Genomic DNA, 19,562 nt, shown 5'->3' on the forward strand with positions numbered 1-19,562 from the left:
AGTGTACTGTAGGCGTTTCAAAAAATGGTCTTGTGTCTTTCTCTAAGATTTGGCTGAAAGGAGGAAAGAAAATTGTAAACAGGATCACAATTACAGAAATCGCTAAGTTTAATTCAAAAGGAAGGAGATTTGGTTGTAAAACATACCTCCAGCTTTTGAATAAAATAGAAATAACCATTGAAATGAACAGGATGCCTCTATCCAAGCCAAATTAAGTCTTAATACTGAAAAAGTATACTTTAGAACTTCAGAAAGGTCAAGGTTCGTGACATCAAATCATGGATTGTGGCTGGCAGGCCACTTCTATAATTTCCATGGGAATAACTAAAGAAAATTGAGCAAAGAAAATGTCTGCAACAACTGGGACATAGCTTGAAAAAACCACTAAAAACCAGATGTCCCAGAAGAATACTTGAGAAGTGTAGAAGGAGGCAGACAGGGATGGGTTTTGTCAATTTTTCTAATAAGTCAGTCAGCTCCTCATAGCGAAAAGCCAGTTAATGCAATATGGAATAGTTTAAAAGTCAATTAATATTTTGAAACTAAACAGCCAGTCCTTTTGCAAGGAGATACTAGCCGGAGTAAATAAAAATACTTTCAAGCGTCACATTTACAAAAAACATGGATCTGGTATGGATTTTAGTGTATAACTAGGCATAAGGACCTCCCACTCAAACTAAGGGCACTGAACTCAGCTTAAAAATACAGACATGGAGGAAAATATTGCCTTTGAACAAAAGGGCTTGAATTAATATTATAAAATTTAATGAAGTCATGGAGACATTGCCTCGGAAAAGAAAGCTGTATTAGCCATGCCTCCAGTGAGTAAAAGAACAAAACAACTGTTAGGGAACAAAATATTAATGAAAGAAAGAATTGTCAGTACAAAATGGTTAGGTTGAGATGAAGGATCTGTGGAAAAAAGATAAGTGAATGCAAATTAAAAGGAAGATCAAATTAAAAAACAAAAGCATATGTCCCGTGGAATGCATCAACAGAGTGATGAGCTGAGTGAAACCTGGGGAATAAGATGTGTGCTACAAAATGCAAATGCACCCTTTGCATTGTTGAGATGGATATTGAAATTGCTCAGGAGACCAACAGGCTGGGAAGCTCAGCTGGCCGCTTTGTAGGTACAGATACTTGAAATCAAAGCATTGCTGCTTATGTTGGGTTGATCAAAAAGTGCGGACTCTAGGCTGCAAAAGTAAGGAAATAAGTTTTTCTTTCTGTGAGAAAAGTCATTGTAAAATAAGACAATTCCACTGCAGTTCTTGGCTTTTGGCTTTCTCTTGATAAATGGGTCTGGGGGTGTGACTGAAAGATGGAAAGATGTCAGTGCACATGCTTTTAAAAACAGCTGAAAAAAGGGAGAAATGTAGGAAGCCAACAGCATTGGGTGTAAATACATATGATTTTCAAGGACGTTGGATCAGGATTTTTTGAGCAAGCTTCCTGCAGTTCTGACAGCGTTGTGCAGGAACCTCCTGTATGTTCTATCACTGCTCAGCTAGGTTCCTGTAAGCAAACAGCAGCTTTGTGATGGCACCCATCGCTCGGAGGCAGACTGCAGTTACTTCTCCATAATCCATCCAGTTCCCTTGTCTTCATCCAGTCTTTGCAAAGCAGGTTCAGAAAAAAAACAGGAAAAATGCTAAAAACAAGGAAACAATGGCAAGTTTCAAGCTTCTAATAGCAAGCCATTTAAATTGAGTCAGTTATAGGTATTCTTATGTACACATTTATGAAAGAGGAAGAGAGATTATGATGATAAAGTAGGAAAGTGGATTGTATGTGGACAGTCTTAATTGCATGCTGTAAGGTAATGACAGGCTGTGAAATCTTAAGAACTCAAATATAGTTCTGGGTTCTTTTACAAACACATAGGGGCCAGAGTCATAAGCACTCAGCGTGCCACCCACCGAGAAATAAAAAACAAGGTGGGGGAGATGCAAGCCACAGAGAAACACAAGGGCAGTGCTTTAAGCAGACCTGCAGTTGGTTTTGATTGTTATCCTTGGTGAAACCCCGCATTGTGAGGAGAGAGCTTTTATATAAACTGGTGATTAAAGGAAAGAGGTGGCTAATTTGGGATTAAGAGAATCACTGAAGAATTTAATAGTAAAAACAGTTGCTAGAGCAGCTGTTTCAACACAGCTCATACAATTGGCAGCCAAACGGCTTCCATTTCATAAGTAGGTGACATATTTAATTTCTCTGCATAGAAGTCTCTTAAACACGTATCAAGAGAATATTCTAAATTCCATGAGTTTTTGTCCAGCTTTCTTTGCCCATATAGTCACCTAACACTTTTATGTTGCTCTTTGACACTCCATAGTCATAGACACTCCAGAAAATCATGTTTTGGATATGTTGATCCAGGTTGAGTAACACCTTATTCTGCAAGAAATGTTGTAGAAGCTAGTATGAGCCTGATCCAGAACCACTGCAATCCGTGGATGTGTTCCTACCGATTGCAGTCAGCAGTAGGTTTAGACTGAAATGCGGTCGCTGTTAGAGCATAGTCCTTCATTTCTGTGCTGCTTGGGTCAGTCTGGTAGTAATTTGATAAACTCTGATTAGGATATTTGTTTTTTTCCCTGGGAATTCTGCCCACCAATGTTCACAGTCCAAATCTCTCCGTATTTTTGAGATCCTGGAAAAAGGAATATATCTTTGCCTGCTCTCCATGTTCTTCTCCATCCCATCTTACCACAGATATAAGTGAAGTAAAAGTAGGACTTAAAAATGAATGTAATTCAAGGTTGTTGAAGAATGGCAAGCATTCTGATCACTAGCAGTTACAGACCAGTAACTTTTAAGAGCAAGCATGGAGCTAAAACTCCTGTTGTACCCTGTCAGAGAAAATTAATTCCTGCTTTCTTAAGAATCTTTACCCTCATCTCCAGGCTTGGAAAAGATTGCATTGTTCTAGCATTTAATAGTTATGTAAATTAGCACTAATTTTGTCACTTAGCACCTGTACAAAATTTTCTACTAGATCAGTTCTTTAAAGTATGGCATAAACAAAGCACAAGATGCACAGTGATACTGCTCCTTTGTTGATGCTTATTTGGGAAAATCTGCATAAGCTATAGAGCATCTTTACCACACGTAAAGATGTTATGGGTATGCCAGAAACACACGAGCAAAGCTTTGTAGGCGTGTGGTTGGTGTTAAATAGTACATAGGCCACTAGTCAGACTTTCAGCAAGCTGTATTTTGGAAATACATTAAATATCGTAATGCATATGCTAAAAACGTAACCACATCTTTACAGTAATGGTACTGCCTTTGCGGCATTCAAGAACTTTGTCTGCCAAACATAACTTAATCTGGCTATAGAGATATTGACAGAACTCATACCTTCTGCTGGCTTTTGTCTGGTATCAGTGTGGCCTCCGCTACTTCTGTGCTCTTTTCTGAGTGAGCAGATGGCATCCTACAGCTGTTTGAATAAATACTGGGTTTAAAAGTTATTCTGCTCTGATTAACCATTCAGTGAGGGGGAAAATGGCGGGGGAGAGAGCAGCTAAGGGTGTCTCTGCATCAGGCCTCTCCCCCAACAGGATTCATGTAAACGTTTGAACAGTGATGAGGTGAGGAGTCATATAAACTGGAAGCTGTTCCTCAGGTCACCGTCCTCTCTCTGCACACAGAGTAATTGACAGCTCATACACTTGCAACAGCTGAAAAAACAGAGCAGAACATGCAAAAGCATCCACTGTATAACGTTTGTGGGAAGCAAGAGGAGGAGAGTGTTAACTTTAATAGAAAGTGAATTATCTGACGTTTTTGTTCCACTCCAGATGTAATTCGGCAAGGAGATTGGATCTGTGCATTAGATAGTAAGAGACAGCACCGTGGAAACTGGCAGCCAGTTCCAGCCAAGGGCGGAGAGAGAGAACAGTAAATGTGTGAACAAACCCCAGCCCAGTTATCGAGTAAAACCCAAAGCCAACGGAGGTCCTTGGATATTGAGTAGCTGGCACTTTCCTTCATTTAAGGAAGAAAAATAGCCTTTGTTTTCCAGGTGAAGGGAAGTACTTTGAGAGCAGTCTGTTGTAGATCATGACAAAATCTGGCAAGCAAAACCAATCTCGGCAGGATTTCACAGTTGAAAATCCACATGAATGGCTTTTTGCTTGGGTCTAGGTGTTAGCGTACTGTTGTACATACCCATGTGTCACCAGGTTTTGGTCTCTCATTTAGCATTTTTGTTATGAATTTTGGCTCAATCTGAGATGCTGTGCTTTACAGAAAATAAACACTTGTTTACTGAGAACCGAGATGTCTTCAGTATAAAAAGAACCTATTTTTAGAAGCATGGTATGGTCACAGTTTTTCCCTTTGTTTTGCTTTCTTAACGAGGTAATAGTGATATGCTCTTGAACTGAAATCAACCACCCAAAACAATAGCTGGAACAATACGAGTAGAAGAAAGGACATACTAACAGTCTTTCTTCCCAAGATCCTCAAACAGCAAACACACTTTATAACTATATGTTCAGCAGTTAAAGATTTCCAAAATCAGTTAAAAGCTTTAAGGATCCCAGTAGCCGCACTCAGAAAGCAACTTTGCTGCGTGAACTGTTTCTTACTGGCTGACTCAACTTCTGGTAGTCCTCTAATTAGCTTTGTAGGGGTCTCTGAAGGCACCCGGGTTTCTCACGGACGAGGGAATCAAGCTGAATTTAGGCTGCCTGAATATACCCGTGCTGGTTTTGAGCCTTTTCTGTAAGGATCTCTGTATCACGTGGTGTGTGTGCTGCAGCCCCCTCTGGAATGGCAAGTGGAAAGCAGCTCAGTGGTGCAGGCTGTGCTGCAGTACTGAGTGCACCACATTTTATGGCAAGCAGTTCAGTTTGAAACGAAAGGGAATTTAAAAAAAAAAAAAAAAAAAAAGACGAATTCAATTAGTCGGTTGAAATTGAGTTGGGGTTTACAACTTGAATTTTTAGGCCCAGATCCATCAGAGCACTTAAGCACCTGCTTTACCTTGAATACATTTTGCTTTTCAATAGCAATCATTTGCCTAGCTATCAGAGGCCTCCAGGAAACCTGGACTTAAACGTGCATTGTAAAGCATGAGGGAAGGATGGCAGGCAGTCAGTGGTACTTAGAAAAATCTCACTTTTTCACTCCCTGCGCTTTCTGTGGTTTAAATAATGGCTCCTTAACGTTGCCTTAATGCAGTGCTTTTTGTTAAATATTCTGTAAATAATATCAAGAAAGCTTATTTAATGAATAATCTGACTCTTTCTTCAAAGAGGCTTGTTACTGATCTTAACTTGGAGCCTCTTTAGTATTATTGAGGGGAATAACAACCTTAATGTCATTTTGGTTTGATTTCTTTGTGTGAAGGGCTGACAGCTCTCCCTTCTCTCTCGTCACCAAACGTCTGAAGAAAACTCTGTTATTGAGAGATTACTGCAGTGGTCCTTGGTCTTACAGAGATTTCATCAGAAACATTTCATTTTTAATGGACAATGGAAAATGTTCAGCTGTCCATTATTACACTTCTTGGTACACAGTCTAAAAATATAAATGGAAATTATAATTACATCTGTAATGCTGGGTCCCAGCTGAAATCACTTTAATCCCAATGTGGAAAAAAAAAAATCAATACAGAACCCTTAACCCTGGTCTTTTCCTCCTTAGACATTTCATTTTCAGTTGTACTAGTTTATACCACAAGTTCTATAAGTTTTTGAAGAGACTTGAGTATACAGAGACTATTTTGCATCCTTAGAATGGTATTGCTGCTTTGTGCTTTTCTGACTTAGAAACTGGAATGTTCTTGACTTTATATTGTAGCTGCTTGATATGATATGAAATTTCTCCTTTCTACTTTCTGATCTTTACTTTTTTTTTTTTTTTTTAAAAAAAGAGGGGCCTTTCAGATGTTGCAAAGTTCTTTTAAGGAAAATTGCATTTTACTGGAAGTAGAAGTACGTATATTTTTGTTAGAGGGGAACCCAGCTCAGCATTGGAGATTTAACATTGAGGTTTGCAAAAGTTGTCATTCTCAACTCACCACACGCTCTCTACTATATTGTGCTCTTTTCCTATGGGATTCAAATAGTAGGTCTGTCAAGGTTAAATATTACGGGCTTTATTTTTTTGTATCAACATCTGCAAGTACAGACATGCCATCAAGTGTTTTGTGTTTCTGAAACCTGCATCTTTTTGCAAACCTGGACTTAGACCAATAGTTGCTTTGTTTTGAGTTAGCTTCTGGGGAGGAAAGGAGAGATTGCTTTTGTGCTGTGAGGTCTATGGAACCTACTAATTGCTGACCAACTGCGGCTTCCTCTGAAGCATCTGGTTCTGGTAACAGTCAAAGACATGATGCTGCAATTTTGGTCACGTTCTGCTACATTGCCCCAGTTGCCACGTTATTAATAATCATAGATGTAACATCCATGTAGCAGAGATGTGCTATTCATCTGGTAGAATGTCTTGTTTCTTAGTAATTGCATATATGTACCTCTCTCTAGATCATGAGCACTCAAAAAGTAAAAAATAATTTGACTGCATTTTGGCCAGTCTTTTCTCTGAATACAATTGAAAAGGAATGTTTCCACGTGGAGTGAGGCATTTCAGTAACCCACATCTAGTACTCTCGCTATTTATTTGCTGTCTAAGGCTGTCAGGCCTTAACTTCCTGACTTCATTCCAGGATACAGATGTCTCATTCTCTCCTTGCCCTCTCCTCCCCTTTCGGATACCATTCTCCTATACAAGAGCCTAATCCAAAGCTCATTGAAATGCTTCCATTGACATCCAGAGGCTTTGGCTGAGACCGGATGAGTCTGGGGCACAAAGTTCCTCATCCCATGGAGTTATTCCCTCTTCTCAGTCTGGTATCTAGGCAGAGCACAGGTCTCTCCATCTTCACTTCCCTCTGCAAAGTGTCTTGATGCTTTTTTTATGAACCTGCCACTTCAAGTCTATCACACCTCACAATCTCAAAATACTTAGAATGATATTGTAGTAGTGACCTTTATTGTTCATTAGTGAATCAACAGTGTAGCTTACTGTGGCTTTAAATGAGCTATATAAATTGGTTGTTATTTTCAGTGATGATTCCCTTGATTTGAACGTACTAGACCAAAGATAATTGTTTGATTGATTCATTATGTAAAAGATTGTTTCAGGTTAGAGGGTATTTTTATTTAATTCCCCCCCCCCCCCCCAGCCAAACTGAGGCATGCTGTCTGGAATCTTTGCCAGGTTCTTACCAGGTTCAGATTGGGAAGTGCTATTGCTTCTCTTTTTCTCACTGATGGCATGTAGTAGCCTTCCTGGGTGTCGTAGAGGTGTCTCTCTAATTGTGGTGGTGTTCATCATAATGTAAGCTGAAGCTTCTGACAGCATCATGTCTTGCACGTAAGACTCTACTGCACATGGTAGTCTTTGACACATGATGTACATATGTGTTGAAAAGAAATTGAAGTCTATACCTGGTGGTGCTGTCCAAAGCCTCTCTCTATCTCAATATTGGCTTGCCTCTATCTTCCAGCTGCTGTTTTGTCATCTCTGTAAGGTATCACTAATTCCCAACTGTTGGCATCACTTTCCCATTGCTCAGGGATGCAGTGTTTCGGTGTCTTTAAAGCATTTTTTTTTCTGTCTTCTGCTGTGTGCTCCCTCTTCCAGCTTCAGCATCCTGATGTCTTCTGTTCTAGGTACATGACTAAGCTGATATAACTGTGTTGCCACAGGCTGTGCTTGCTCTCTCTAGAAGGTTGCTGTGCTCCAAGAACTTTGCTGTTGCAAATTTTATCTTGTCATCTGGCATGCAGCATGGTGTGCAGATGGCAAAGAAGAAATTTGTTTAGAAGTTACATATCTCCTCTATTACAAGTGTTGGGGGGGTGGGAGGTGCACATAGGTCTGGGATATTGATGATTGCACCAGTTCCTACAGAGCAAAGGATGCTGCATGCCCAAGGACCGTGCTAGTCAGTCCTGCTGGATCCATGGTGCTGCCCCAGACCAGGAATGCATGGAAGAAAATCACACGGATCTGATGATGTCTCATGTCATCTTGGACTCTGTGCAGGCATTGCTAGGGCTGGTGCTGCTGGGGAAGAAAGCAAAGCAGAGAAGAGAACAGAAGCCCGGCCACAAGGGGAAAGTGGCAAAAAAAAGTGGTAGGAGCCATGGGCTCCAGGAAACCAAACCTGGGCCTTGTGGAGGGAGGCAGAAAGGGCAGAGGGGGATGTGGCATCTTGCCCTGTTGTCATGTCCTTCCATCTCCAGCCTGTGCTCTAACATGATGTGCACTGACTTCCAAATTTGCTTTTCTTAAAGAAACAAAGTCCAGCAAATTAAAAGAGGAAGGGGAAGACCTGAGGGCATAAGTGCATGAAAGTCAGCAGTTTTGTCGTCTTCATCTGTGAATGGACCACATAGCTTCCATATATCTATAGGCAATAAAGTTAGTGCCATATATATGAGTAAAAACTCCACCTTTGCCCATAAAGCTGGGTTTCAGGCCTTGGGAGCTGTATTGTACATTTCCTCCATGCTGTGTGGTTCAGGTCTCAAAGCAATGTTACAGTGATGTGTTTGGTAGCGGTGGCATGCGTGTGTCTCATTCGCACACAGCTATTCTGCAGGGTGTGTTGAGGGGGTGTTTGAGGAACCGAACAGATTCACGGCTGTGTCTCACCTCTTCATAATCTGCTTCTGCTACCAGAATCTGGTGCGCTAAACCCTCCTCATCTGAGCAAGTCGACAGCCTGTCCCAGGCTGCCGCCTCAGAGAATGGCAGGGACTTTGTAAATAAAGGAAACAATTGAATGATAAGTTCACACTTCAGCACACTGCTTAACAACCTGATAACAGTTAATTACATACAGTATTTTTAAATGTAGCAACAGGGAGATAACTGATGCAGAGGTGGAGCACAGACACTTGGGCCTCACGACCGAAGGTTAACCTCTTACTACCCGTGTCCCTAAAGAGGCCGGTGGCCCACAGCTCTGAATCTCACCAGCTTTGAACTTTTACTGGCTCGCAGTGACTCAGGGCCATCCACAGCATTTCCTGAGCTGCAGGTAGGGGCAGGGGGAAGCTGCGCTCAGCCCCCACAACGCACAGGGCCCCACTTTCAAAGAACAACCTGTGTGCTGGCGGGTGGGAAATGCAGGGTGGTAAAACAAGGGTTGTCTCCACCGCCTGCAGCAGGTAGAGCATGTCCAGTCAGCAGTCGCTCCGCTTGCTGCAGCTGCAGTGATGTTCGTGTAACTGTAGAAGCTCTTAAGGAAGAAGCCAGCATAAACACAGCTGGAATGGGCTGCAGTCGCAGGGCGATCACGGCCGTCTGCAAGTCACAGCAGCTGCAGTCAGTGCTACTGCTCTCTGGGCACCGGGTGGGACGTTTCCGCCTCTCCCAGCCCAGTGGGATTTAGGGGTTTGACCCTTGTTATTTAAAGCTCAACTTCAGGTCGTCTGCTGTCAGAGCACCCGCAAAGTTTGTGACTTAATGCAAGTCTAATTAACTGATTTGCCTATCCAAATCTGGAGATTTACACACTTCTGTAGAGGCAGCTGTAAAGTTATAACTTCAGCTGTTTATCATGCCCTGAGCCTTTAAATCTCAATTATTAAAGGTGGTGTTTAATGGCTGGCTGCAAAAGGGGTGGTTACCAGAGTGTTAATGGAGTGCAGCAAGCCAGGAAATCTATAATCTAATGCCTGTATAGAAATTAATGGTTCTAACAAAAGAAAATATAAGGGGGGAGGATGTACTTACAGGCTGTTTGTGCTGTTTAGGAGCAAATCAGTACATGAGCAGCAGGGGAACAATGGGGACTGAAATACTGCCTGAAGAAAGAAATATGAGCTGCTTGTTTTTAAGGTCACCCTCGCCCCCAAAAAGCAGCCATCGTTCTCCTCTGGATCTTGAGCTTTGCCTTTGTTGCAAAGGGGAAAAAAGGGAGTGGCACATCCCAGTGAGTTTAACAGAATGTCTGGACTCAGAAAGAAACGAAATGAAGGGAAAAATAACCAGCTACAATCAGTTTCAAAAATCATTTTCCTTTTTTATTGAAGCATGGTTTTACTACGGAGTTTGTGCCATCGGAGGCAGAATTGACAGCCATGCTTCATCATGGCAATGGGAGAAAACGCTGCAAGGAATGCTTCAATTTAAATGAGAGATGCTTTAGAAAAAAAAAAAAATCCTAAAAGCTTGGTAATAACATTAATAACCACTTCTTACAGGTTTTTACTAGCCCACTAAAGATCAGACAGCGTGTTAAGATCCCAGCGGCTGAATAGTAAAGACCTGGGCCCAGGTTGTTATTGCCTAGGAAGATTCTTTTAATGACTTATGTTATTTGTTGAAAATCATTTGAACAGCACAGCTGAATAATCACCATGCTTTAAATTCATTTCACGTGAAAAATGAGAACAGGATAGAATTTGGGTTTATGTGTCTTTGAAAGCACTTTACAAAACCAGCGTGGATAGCAGTAGTGCTGTGAAGTACAGGCGAAGGGAGGAGGCTTCCTTGCTTGGGAGGAGCTCTCCCAGAGCCCGAGCTGTGTGTTTGTTTCCTTCTGAAGTGGAATTTTGACTATGGCAACAGAATTTCTTTTAAATAAAATGAAAATCTCCTGAAACAGCACAGGACCTTTAATTTCTACCGTGATAGTCTCTAAAAAAGCAGAGATCTGCAACAGAAGTTAGGGTGAGGCAAAGAAATCTGGATAGTATTTCTGGCTTTTGTGGTGCTGCTGTGCTGGGGCCAGTGTTGGAGTCTCACCTCTCTGGGTCTCTCTCCCTTCTCATTCCTTGCGTGCTCTTGAGGAAAGTATCTAGCTTTTCTCATGGCATGGATAGTGGCGTCCCCATGTCCATTGGAGCTACTGCACAGTAATGCAGTACAAATATTTACCATAAGAGAGATTTCACTTTAGCATCTCGCCCCACTGGTGGCAGTTCCGGATGCATTCAGTACTTCTTTGTATTAGTTGGAGCCTGTGCTGAAATGCAAAATTCAGCTGAGAAACCAAAACGTTTGCTTCTCTTGCTGGCTTAAGATGCATACATCCTTTAAAAAGACGTTTTCTCCCCTCCAACGTAACTTGGCCGGCATCGTCTCAGAAATGTGATGCAAGAGACCAAAGGCCAAGAACTTTTTTAGTCTATGGGAAGAGCTTTTGGCCCCTGCTGATCTGCAAAACAAAAGACTAAAAGGACCTTAAAATCTCACCCAGGTCTCTCCGACAGAGCGTGGGGGTTCCTGAGCAACAAGCATGACTGCTTAGCATTGAGAGTAGGTTACCAATGCCAAGAGGTTAATGACTCACACGGTATTATGTTGTGTTGAATAATGAGTAACATATGAAATGACACATGTTGTAATGACTTGCTACTTAAAGTACCAATGTACTTAAGATCCTTTTAAGCTTGAAGAGATCACAGAATAGCGATGTCTTGTTCAATAGGTGCTACTTTATTTTATGCCTCCTGGTAGAAGAGATGTATCATGCCTGAGAGCATATGAACAAAACGGGTGGGGAATTGAGTAGGAAGGATTATTGGACTAGTTGTTTTGAATGCTTATTGGGCATTTATAGAGCACTGGCTAGCATATTTGGGGGTTTGTTGCTCTTGATTTGAGGGTTTTAATCCCGATTATCGCAGTTCCTACGTTTGTAGGCTGGATTTAGGGAAGGAAAGAAAGGGGAGCTTTGCCTGCAGCATGGGATTATCAGAAGCTGGTCTGAGATCTGCTATGGAAGATAAACTAATGCTGGAGCAAAGGAGCAACACAATGTTTTATGGCTTTGTTGCTGATGGGAGGGGGTTTAATTAAACGGCACTCTAAATTCTGATCTTAACCAATCTGTGACACAGTTTGCTCTGTTAGGGATTGAGAACAATCAGTTTGCTCGCATGCAAAACAGGCTGTTCATGCTGTCATAAGAAATCTTGTGTTATAGTAAATTTTTAGACCTATCAGACTACTGTTTTCCTGTCTTACAGTTGTTTCTGCAGTCTGCTTATCTGCATGGAAAGCTGGTATCTGACTAAACTTTATGCTTGGTCCTGGATGTAAAAACAAGCGGGACACCTGAATGTCTCCAATTGCGAAAAACTGCCCAAGGAGCTGCTGGGGCCCAACATCTCTCAAAATGCAGCTCTCTGCAAATAATGAAGGACTTTGTTCTTCAGCCACTTTAGGACTAGACTTCAACTAGAGTAATATAAACATGTCTATGCGCTTACCTTCCAGGATTATGGTGGTTTTGCTGTTTGTTTCTAGATATTCCAAGCTGTAATACTGTAGAGAGAGAAAAATTATGCCTATAAGCTCTTATGTTCAGGCCAGTCACAGCCACTGTTAAACTTTGCAAAACTGCATGCAAGGGAAGAGAGTCAGGCCTGCCTGCATTGCATCTGAAATGTACTTTTGCTTGAATTTCAAACAAACTTGTATGGACACCCCTTCTCCAAATCCAAAACAAATACGAATTCTTTAAAAAGGGGAGGAGAGAGATTTTTCTGCTCTTTTTTTTTTTTCCCCCAGTAACACAGTCATGAAATGATCATCATTTTTATGGGTCTGCAAAGCCTATAGAAGACAAAGCTATGTAATATACATTGCAGAGTGTTCTACTAATCCAGTCCAACCGCAGTCGTGCCTGGCCCAGGGATGAGGGTCTGGTAACTGGAAACCTGACACTGAAGGAATTCCAAACACAGTCCTCAAACTAAAAACAGCTCTCTCCACATGGCATGTGCTACATGAGAGCCAGGGATTGTATTCGTTTACGTTATCTGATTTTTTAGCCTTGCATTGTTGATAAAAGAAGAGGAGAAGAAAGCACCTCCACCAGCTAAGCCCATAAATAATCTGTGTGTGGTGTGTTTGAGGTTAGTATGACATTGCTAGACATCTGCTGCCTTCTGAGAGGTACAAACCTCTCTCACAGACAGCAGCCACTGAGCACTTCCTTGTGCTGCAGATTCTTTCTAGCGCTAAGATACCGAATTTGATTTCCTGTGGCTTTTTAAATGCAAAACCCATCATTGGCTGTAGAAAGTATTGGTCTGAAACAGCAAAGAATATTTGTTATAGGAGTATCTCGCCTATTAAGATACAGAGACAGACTTTAATGAAGCTCAGAGTCATGCAGTGATTTTTTTTTTGAAACCTGCAGTGATTTTTTAAAAAATATATATTTTTTTTAAGCTATGTGCACATTGAATATTAAGCAACAGAAGTTCTTAGTGCCACTGAGTACAAACAGCACTGCAGTGTCTTTAATACTGTATCTGGAGAGATAGGGACTACATGATCTTTTCAGTCAGTTGTTTTTAGTGTATGTTGAGAAGAGCTTTATAAAGACACAGTGCAACGTATTTGAGACTGTAGAATTGTTTGTTTGCATAATTTCTTACATCTGCTTCTCCTTTCTTCTTTAAAAGTAGATCCTCCTGGCTGAGAACAAACAGCCTGCAATCATGATGCATACAATAGAGTTCTTCACTGAGAATGTGGACGCAGATAGGACCTTGTTGCTTTCTCCTGTTCTTTAATCACAGCCTGAGCTGCCTGATGCCATCACCCAAGTCTCTGTATGTCTTGCTTAGACATGAAAGAGACTGCAGCCAAATGTGGGGTTTCCATTTGCCACTTAGTCTGTGACTGTCTTTGAAGTTTATTTCAAGAAGTAGTCCCTGACAAAGTAAGAAGGCAGTTTTTCATGTGAGATTATATCCCTTGCAAAATATTCCCTCAGCAGAGAGAAGGAGACAGTGATGTAAGAAGAGAGCATTCCCTTCCTTGCTTTTTACCAGGTACTAAAAGGGTGACCTCTGTGGTTCTCCCTATAGAACAGAGGCAAGAAAAACTCTTTGTCATGATGAAATACAAACCCCCAACATGATGGGGCACAGCATGAACAGCCAGACCGTCATTTTGCTTTCCTTTCCTTTCAGATAACCCAAGCATGTGTCTCATGGCTGATGTTAAAGGTGACCTGCAAATGGGGGTTAACAATGAAACACAGTAAACCTGAAATGAAATGTGGGTTGTTTTTTTGGGTTTTTTTTTTCGGGTTGTTTTTTGAAGCAATAGATATTTAGGCCAGTCTACCCTGTGAGATTCTCCACAACTGAAGAATTACTGAAATAGGGGCTTTAAAAAAAAAAAAAATGGGAACTGCAGAAAGCAAAAAGTGGTTTAGTTAGTTTTTTTGAGACCTACAGATACCCATTTGACTTCAATGACTAAATAGCATTTTGGGTAAAAGAAGCCTTTCTTAAGTATTCTGAACCCTTTGGTTCAGTTTTAAGTAAACCCAGAAGCTCTTAAAAATTCTGCAGCAAAGCCAGAAAATGTTATAGTTTATATCCTTTGTGCTTGGAAGATAAATAAAGCAGGAATAGAAAAACAAACTACTTCAGGCTTTACTTGTCATAGAGAAATTACTTGTCATAGAGAAAATAACAATACGCGTACTGTTAATTGAACATCAGTCACAAGTTACCTGCTTTATTTGGACAAGGCTACTTTGTTGCTCTTAAAGCTCAAAATGGACCACAGTTCTTACCTGGTGAATCATTTAGAAGATAAACTGGTAGAGCTGCTAACCAGCTGTATGCAAGCTGTTTGCAGCTACCTCTGTGTGTGATATAATTTCTCTGCAGGGGAAGGTGAGATTTCACTTCCTTACAATAAAATGAACATTTTAAGGGGCACCTTGTCCGTTATATTTTTGAGGAGTGCATTTTCACGCTGCCCCACCAGTTTCCCTCCTTTCTTGAACCTGGTGCTTCTGCCTCCCTGCATTCCACTGCATCCTTCAGCAGCAGCCTCTGCTTTTAGCTAGACCCACATCAGTGATGCATCTTCCACTGGAAGCCAGAAGAGCTAACTATCAGCAAAAACACGTTTTGAGCTCTGAGATCAGTTCCTTCCCAGGATGTTGTGTCAGCTTCCCTACCTTCTGCCTGCCATTAATTTCACTGGACCCCCAGGTCAAACAACTGGCCAAAAATCTGGAAAACAGCTGACGGTCAGAGCAGCTCCTACTCAGCATGTCCTCTCAGAGGGCACGCTCCTGGCCTGGTCCTTTTGAGTGGCTGGACCTGCTTGACCCAATTTGTGGATTTTTGATCACTCCCCTGGGTCACTGATTTTCCACTTGAGGTTATTGGTTTGACCCCCAAACTGTGGGTCACTTGGGAGGTGTGATATGGCCCTGTGAACTCTGAACTCATCAGGAGCCAACAAAAACAGTGAGGGAGGGGAGAAGAATTTCATTAGGGCCTCCTCAGAGGTGGCAATGTCTGCCAAGCGAAAAGGCAGGAGTTGTTTTGCTGCTTGCAAGAAGCAAGCATAGCATCTACAAGGGGCTGCCAAGTAGAAAGTGTTTGGTTTGGGTTGTTATGGCAATTTCTTTAAGGATAAACAACAGCATATACTTCTACACCATGAGCTATCAAGTGAAAACGGCATTGCTTCAGAGGAGCCCTGCTCTTCCTGCCAGGAACTGCCCCCAGTGTCCCGGACTTACTCCTAATGGTGACAGCATTTCTACAGCCAGAGCTTGATATCTGCAGGTGTTTCTTCTACCTTAAAAAGATTGGCTTTCTGATCGTTAATTTGACACACTTGGGAAGCGAAGGGCTGTTTTTTTCCTGTATTTTAAGACTTGTCAGATGGAGGTTCATGTCAGGGGTTCACGGAGACTTCCCAAGCTGGTGGTTTGCACTGTGAGCAGCTCCCTAAGAGCAGACTTCACCAGGCATGGCTGGTAGGTGGGGAAGAATGAATCCTCCAGAAATAACTCGGCTTCAACATGTAGTGTGGTCATAAAAGGGAAGAAAAATGTTGTCGTTGTAGCATGTGTATCTGCATGCATAACACCCACTGGGATCACCAGGGGAAGCGAGCTGGAGAGTGTGGTGCAGCCACACACATGGATATCTTTCATGGAATATCCCCCTGGTCATGCTGCCCAGGGGCTGCCTTTTGGGCAGTTACCAGGGTTCCCAAGGTTTTACTCATGTAAGACTTCTGGTAATCACTGGTTAGATCACTGCTTGTGTTATTGCCAAGTCTGCTAAAAAAACTCATATACCTTCTGTCTTCCCGGGCTTTCTTAAAGGATCCATGTGAAATTGATTCAAGCCTTGCCTCTGTGTACAACCTCTCCTCCAGCTGCTAAGCCCTGACTCTGGGAAAGGCACTTAAGAATGATAGCACCTACGGGCGTTTCACCCTCAGAGAAGGGAAACTGATGCTAAGAGTGAACAGCTTGCATATTTCTTTATTTTTTAGAGAAAGATTTTCCCTTCCTGCATGTTCCTCTCTGCAGTTTGTCTACACAACCAGAGACAGTATTAGCTGTAAGTGAACCAATGGTGGATTTACATTTGTAGCATAGGTAACAGCAATGACAACCTAATGGCATAAGCTCAAGCTGCTTGGGTACATGTCTCAGGTCAGGTACGCTTGTGCTTCAATTGCTCCAGCTCATCTTCACTGCACAGTCCTAAGTCAAAGCTGCCTGAATGTGCTGCCGTCTGCACAGTCCCAGCTTCTGTGGCAGCAGTGTCGCACTGTCTCCTAGAACTGGATCAGCTAAGCTTTCCTGGAAACAGCTCTTTTGGCTGGATGGCAAAACGCATCTACCTCTTTGGCGGCATCATCCAGACCTCTCGTGTGACTTGAGGGATGAGCTGTGTGCTGAAGGCTCAGTAGATGATGCTGGTGGCTCGGTCCTGTTCTCAACACCTATTTTGGTACCAATTAATTTTGAATTTATTACTTTAGAGTAATTCAATTTTGCAGTTAGTGCTCTGTCCAAAAGCTACCTGGCTCTTCAGTGAATTCTGGATCAGGTTCCAAGTGCAGTCCCTTTTTAATGTGATCCACGAGAATTTGCTTGATTCTAGTTGCCGGTGAGAACATCTTCTAAAATCTAATATACAGGATTTTGAGCATTATCCTTACGCTGAAAGGTGATGGGTGTAGGTTTGGCATTTGTTCCTGTTGATTTGCTGCTTGACGCAAAGCAGTTCCTACCATCGCAGAAGCCTTTTACAATTGGAAGTGTGTTTTTGCACACAGAGGAATTAAAAGCTGAGTGTGATGGGACTGAGTAGTGAACAAGTCTTCATAGAGAAATACAGGGAGCAGCTCTTTGGCCTGCTGTGGAAATTAGGCTTTGTTGCAAGGCGTAGGTATGTATGTGAGCAGAGACAGCAGTTGTCTCAATACATGCAGTTAAGAGTCCTTTTAGTATCTCAGAGGGTGGCTTCAAGCCCTTCAGCACTTTGTCTGGACTGTCTCACCAGAGGGGGGGGAGGGGGGGGCAGGAGTGCCTGTCTTTTATAATGTTCTGTTTTTAAAGCGAAAAGTCTCTGGGGAGCATAGGGTCCTAAAAGTCCAAGGCCTGGAATTCTTCCTTTTGCTCTTTCCATTTTAAACAGGAAACATTTGCACTAAGTTATTCCAGGGGGAGAATTGTAGGTTCATTTCAAGGCAGATAATGTTTGTTCATTGCCTATGTCCATGATTTACCCCATGGGCTTAAACGAGTGCAGCAGAAAACCACATGTTTTGTTTTACCTCATGCAAAACAAGTTCCAGTGGAGTCTAGGAGCCCAGATTAAGAAAGGGGGAGCATGCTTGTAAAATCTCTGTGTGAACAAAAGAGAGGCATTGATGAATTGTGAATACCTGATCTGCTGTACCAGAACGATGACTTTTTTAATAAATCTATGCAAAGAATATTTAAACAGTTGATGAGTTCAGTCCCAAAGCCACAGAGCAGGTGTAATTGATTTATACTTTCAGCCCCTGTTTTGGGTCAAAACCCTGCCGTCTTCCTTCAGCTCTCACTCGGAGAGAAGCTTCCTCTGCAGTCAATGGGAGGTTTTGCCCAAAGTGCAAACACATTAGCAATCAGACTGGCAAAAACTCCTAATTGAGTTGAACTTTTGGGGACGCTCTGGTGACATGTCTGTGAGAACAATTATTTTTGCCATTTCAAAAGTATCACAAGTTAAGCTGTACTAGGGAAAAATATCAATGCTTCATTAGTGCAAATCATGGAATTAAGATGCAGAAAACTACAGAGAGGGCTTCATGGCACATCCTCAGGGATGACATGTTCACATGTTGCTTTTCACGTGAACTAGAGCTTGTAAGATCCATACTGATGCAGACAAGCTACAGGGTGTATCAGGCCTTGTAGATCATAGGAGTTTTTTTGAAACCCCAGTGGCAACTCGCCCGTTAAACACAGGTATTGTAGGCTGATATCCCTAGTGTTTCTTCCAGGAGTTCCAGGTTTTCCAGCTACAGTGTTTGGTAAGTTTTACAGTCTGACATGTTAGGAGAAAAAATAGTGGGAAATGGCTTGGAAAGCGTGAATATTTGTGCATGTAAAGCTTATGGGATTTGCAGACTTGCTGACCCAACTCATCTGTTTATCCTCAGGCTAGATAAGATTCAGTCAAACATGCATTGTTTAAAGGAGCTTTGTTTCCATTATGGCAAATGGATCACAGGAGGCTGACTTTGGGAGCTGAAGGGCTCCAGTGCTCCCCCATTGTAAAAGGGCTGTGATGTGCGCTGGACCCTTCCTCCAGCGTCCTGGGTGTTACAGACTTTTGTAGCGTGCAGGTGGGAGGCTTGTTGTCCTTCAGAAGTTCTTTTGATTCATCTGGTCCTGTCATGCTTGAGGTGGCATTTCCTTTCCCAAAGTAAACATAGATGGTGAATACAATAATGTGTTGCTGAGCTAGTAGACTGCCTTTTTATGTGCTTTATTATGTTTTTCCTCCTCAGGCGTGGACCTGCAGAGCCACTGGAATATTTCACGGGGCCACGGGTAATATACAAAGAGAGAGATCTTCCCTACTACCAAGGAGGACAGCCTGGTGTCCACCCATCTAAGGGGAACTACATCCGTGCACCAGACACAAGAGTGGCAGAATTGAGGTACCCCCAGTACTACCCAGCCCAGCCCATCACAAACCAGCATAAAGGACCCCTCCGGCAGGACGTGCCACCTTCTCCTCCTCAGTCCCACCGAGCACCAGCTTATAATGAAATTGTCCGACACCGTGGGACCAGTCCAGACCAGTACCAGTACAGGCAACAGGATCCCAGGCAGAAGAACCCCATGACTGCAGCTGTATAGCCGTGCACTGGACTTGCCAGAAAAGCCTGGGAGGAATCCCATCGGACGTTATCCTTGTACAGTTGTTCCCAAGCGTAGCTGCCTGTAAGAATGGTACATGAGACCTGGAGTCGTTCTTACTGAGCTGGGCTCAGCATAGGTGCTTTCTAACAGGCGAACTAAAGCCACGTGAGGTACGAAGTCTTTTGAGTACGTGAGGTACCAGTTGAGTATTTTTTAATTCCTTTTAAAAATAGAAAAGTGGCTGCTGGAAATGAAACGCAACACTTAATACACCTCAGGGCTATTCACTGCATCCAGTTACACCCATACAGTACGTAGCCATCTGTGTAAGGGCAGTGGTGTCACCAGAGTTTACTTCAGAGTGCTGTTGTAGAGC

General features: G+C 42.4%; 1 protein-coding gene across 1 annotated transcript in view; it reads left to right on the plus strand.

Moving 5' to 3' along the window:
• PARD3B (par-3 family cell polarity regulator beta) overlaps positions 1 to 19,343 on the plus strand; it is a gene marked incomplete at its 5' end in the record, with an annotated part of 298,721 nt that extends 279,378 nt beyond the window's left edge. Inside the window, one exon of the mRNA XM_082483978.1 lies at positions 18,829 to 19,343. Coding sequence (XP_082340104.1) covers positions 18,829 to 19,183 — 355 coding nt within the window. The 3' untranslated portion in view covers positions 19,184 to 19,343. The remainder of the gene's footprint in view (positions 1 to 18,828) is intronic.
• Between the last annotated feature and the right edge of the window lie 219 nt (positions 19,344 to 19,562).

Source organism: Vanellus vanellus (genome assembly GCF_965231255.1).
Source record: "Vanellus vanellus genome assembly, chromosome: 5".
Taxonomy (NCBI): domain Eukaryota; kingdom Metazoa; phylum Chordata; class Aves; order Charadriiformes; family Charadriidae; genus Vanellus; species Vanellus vanellus.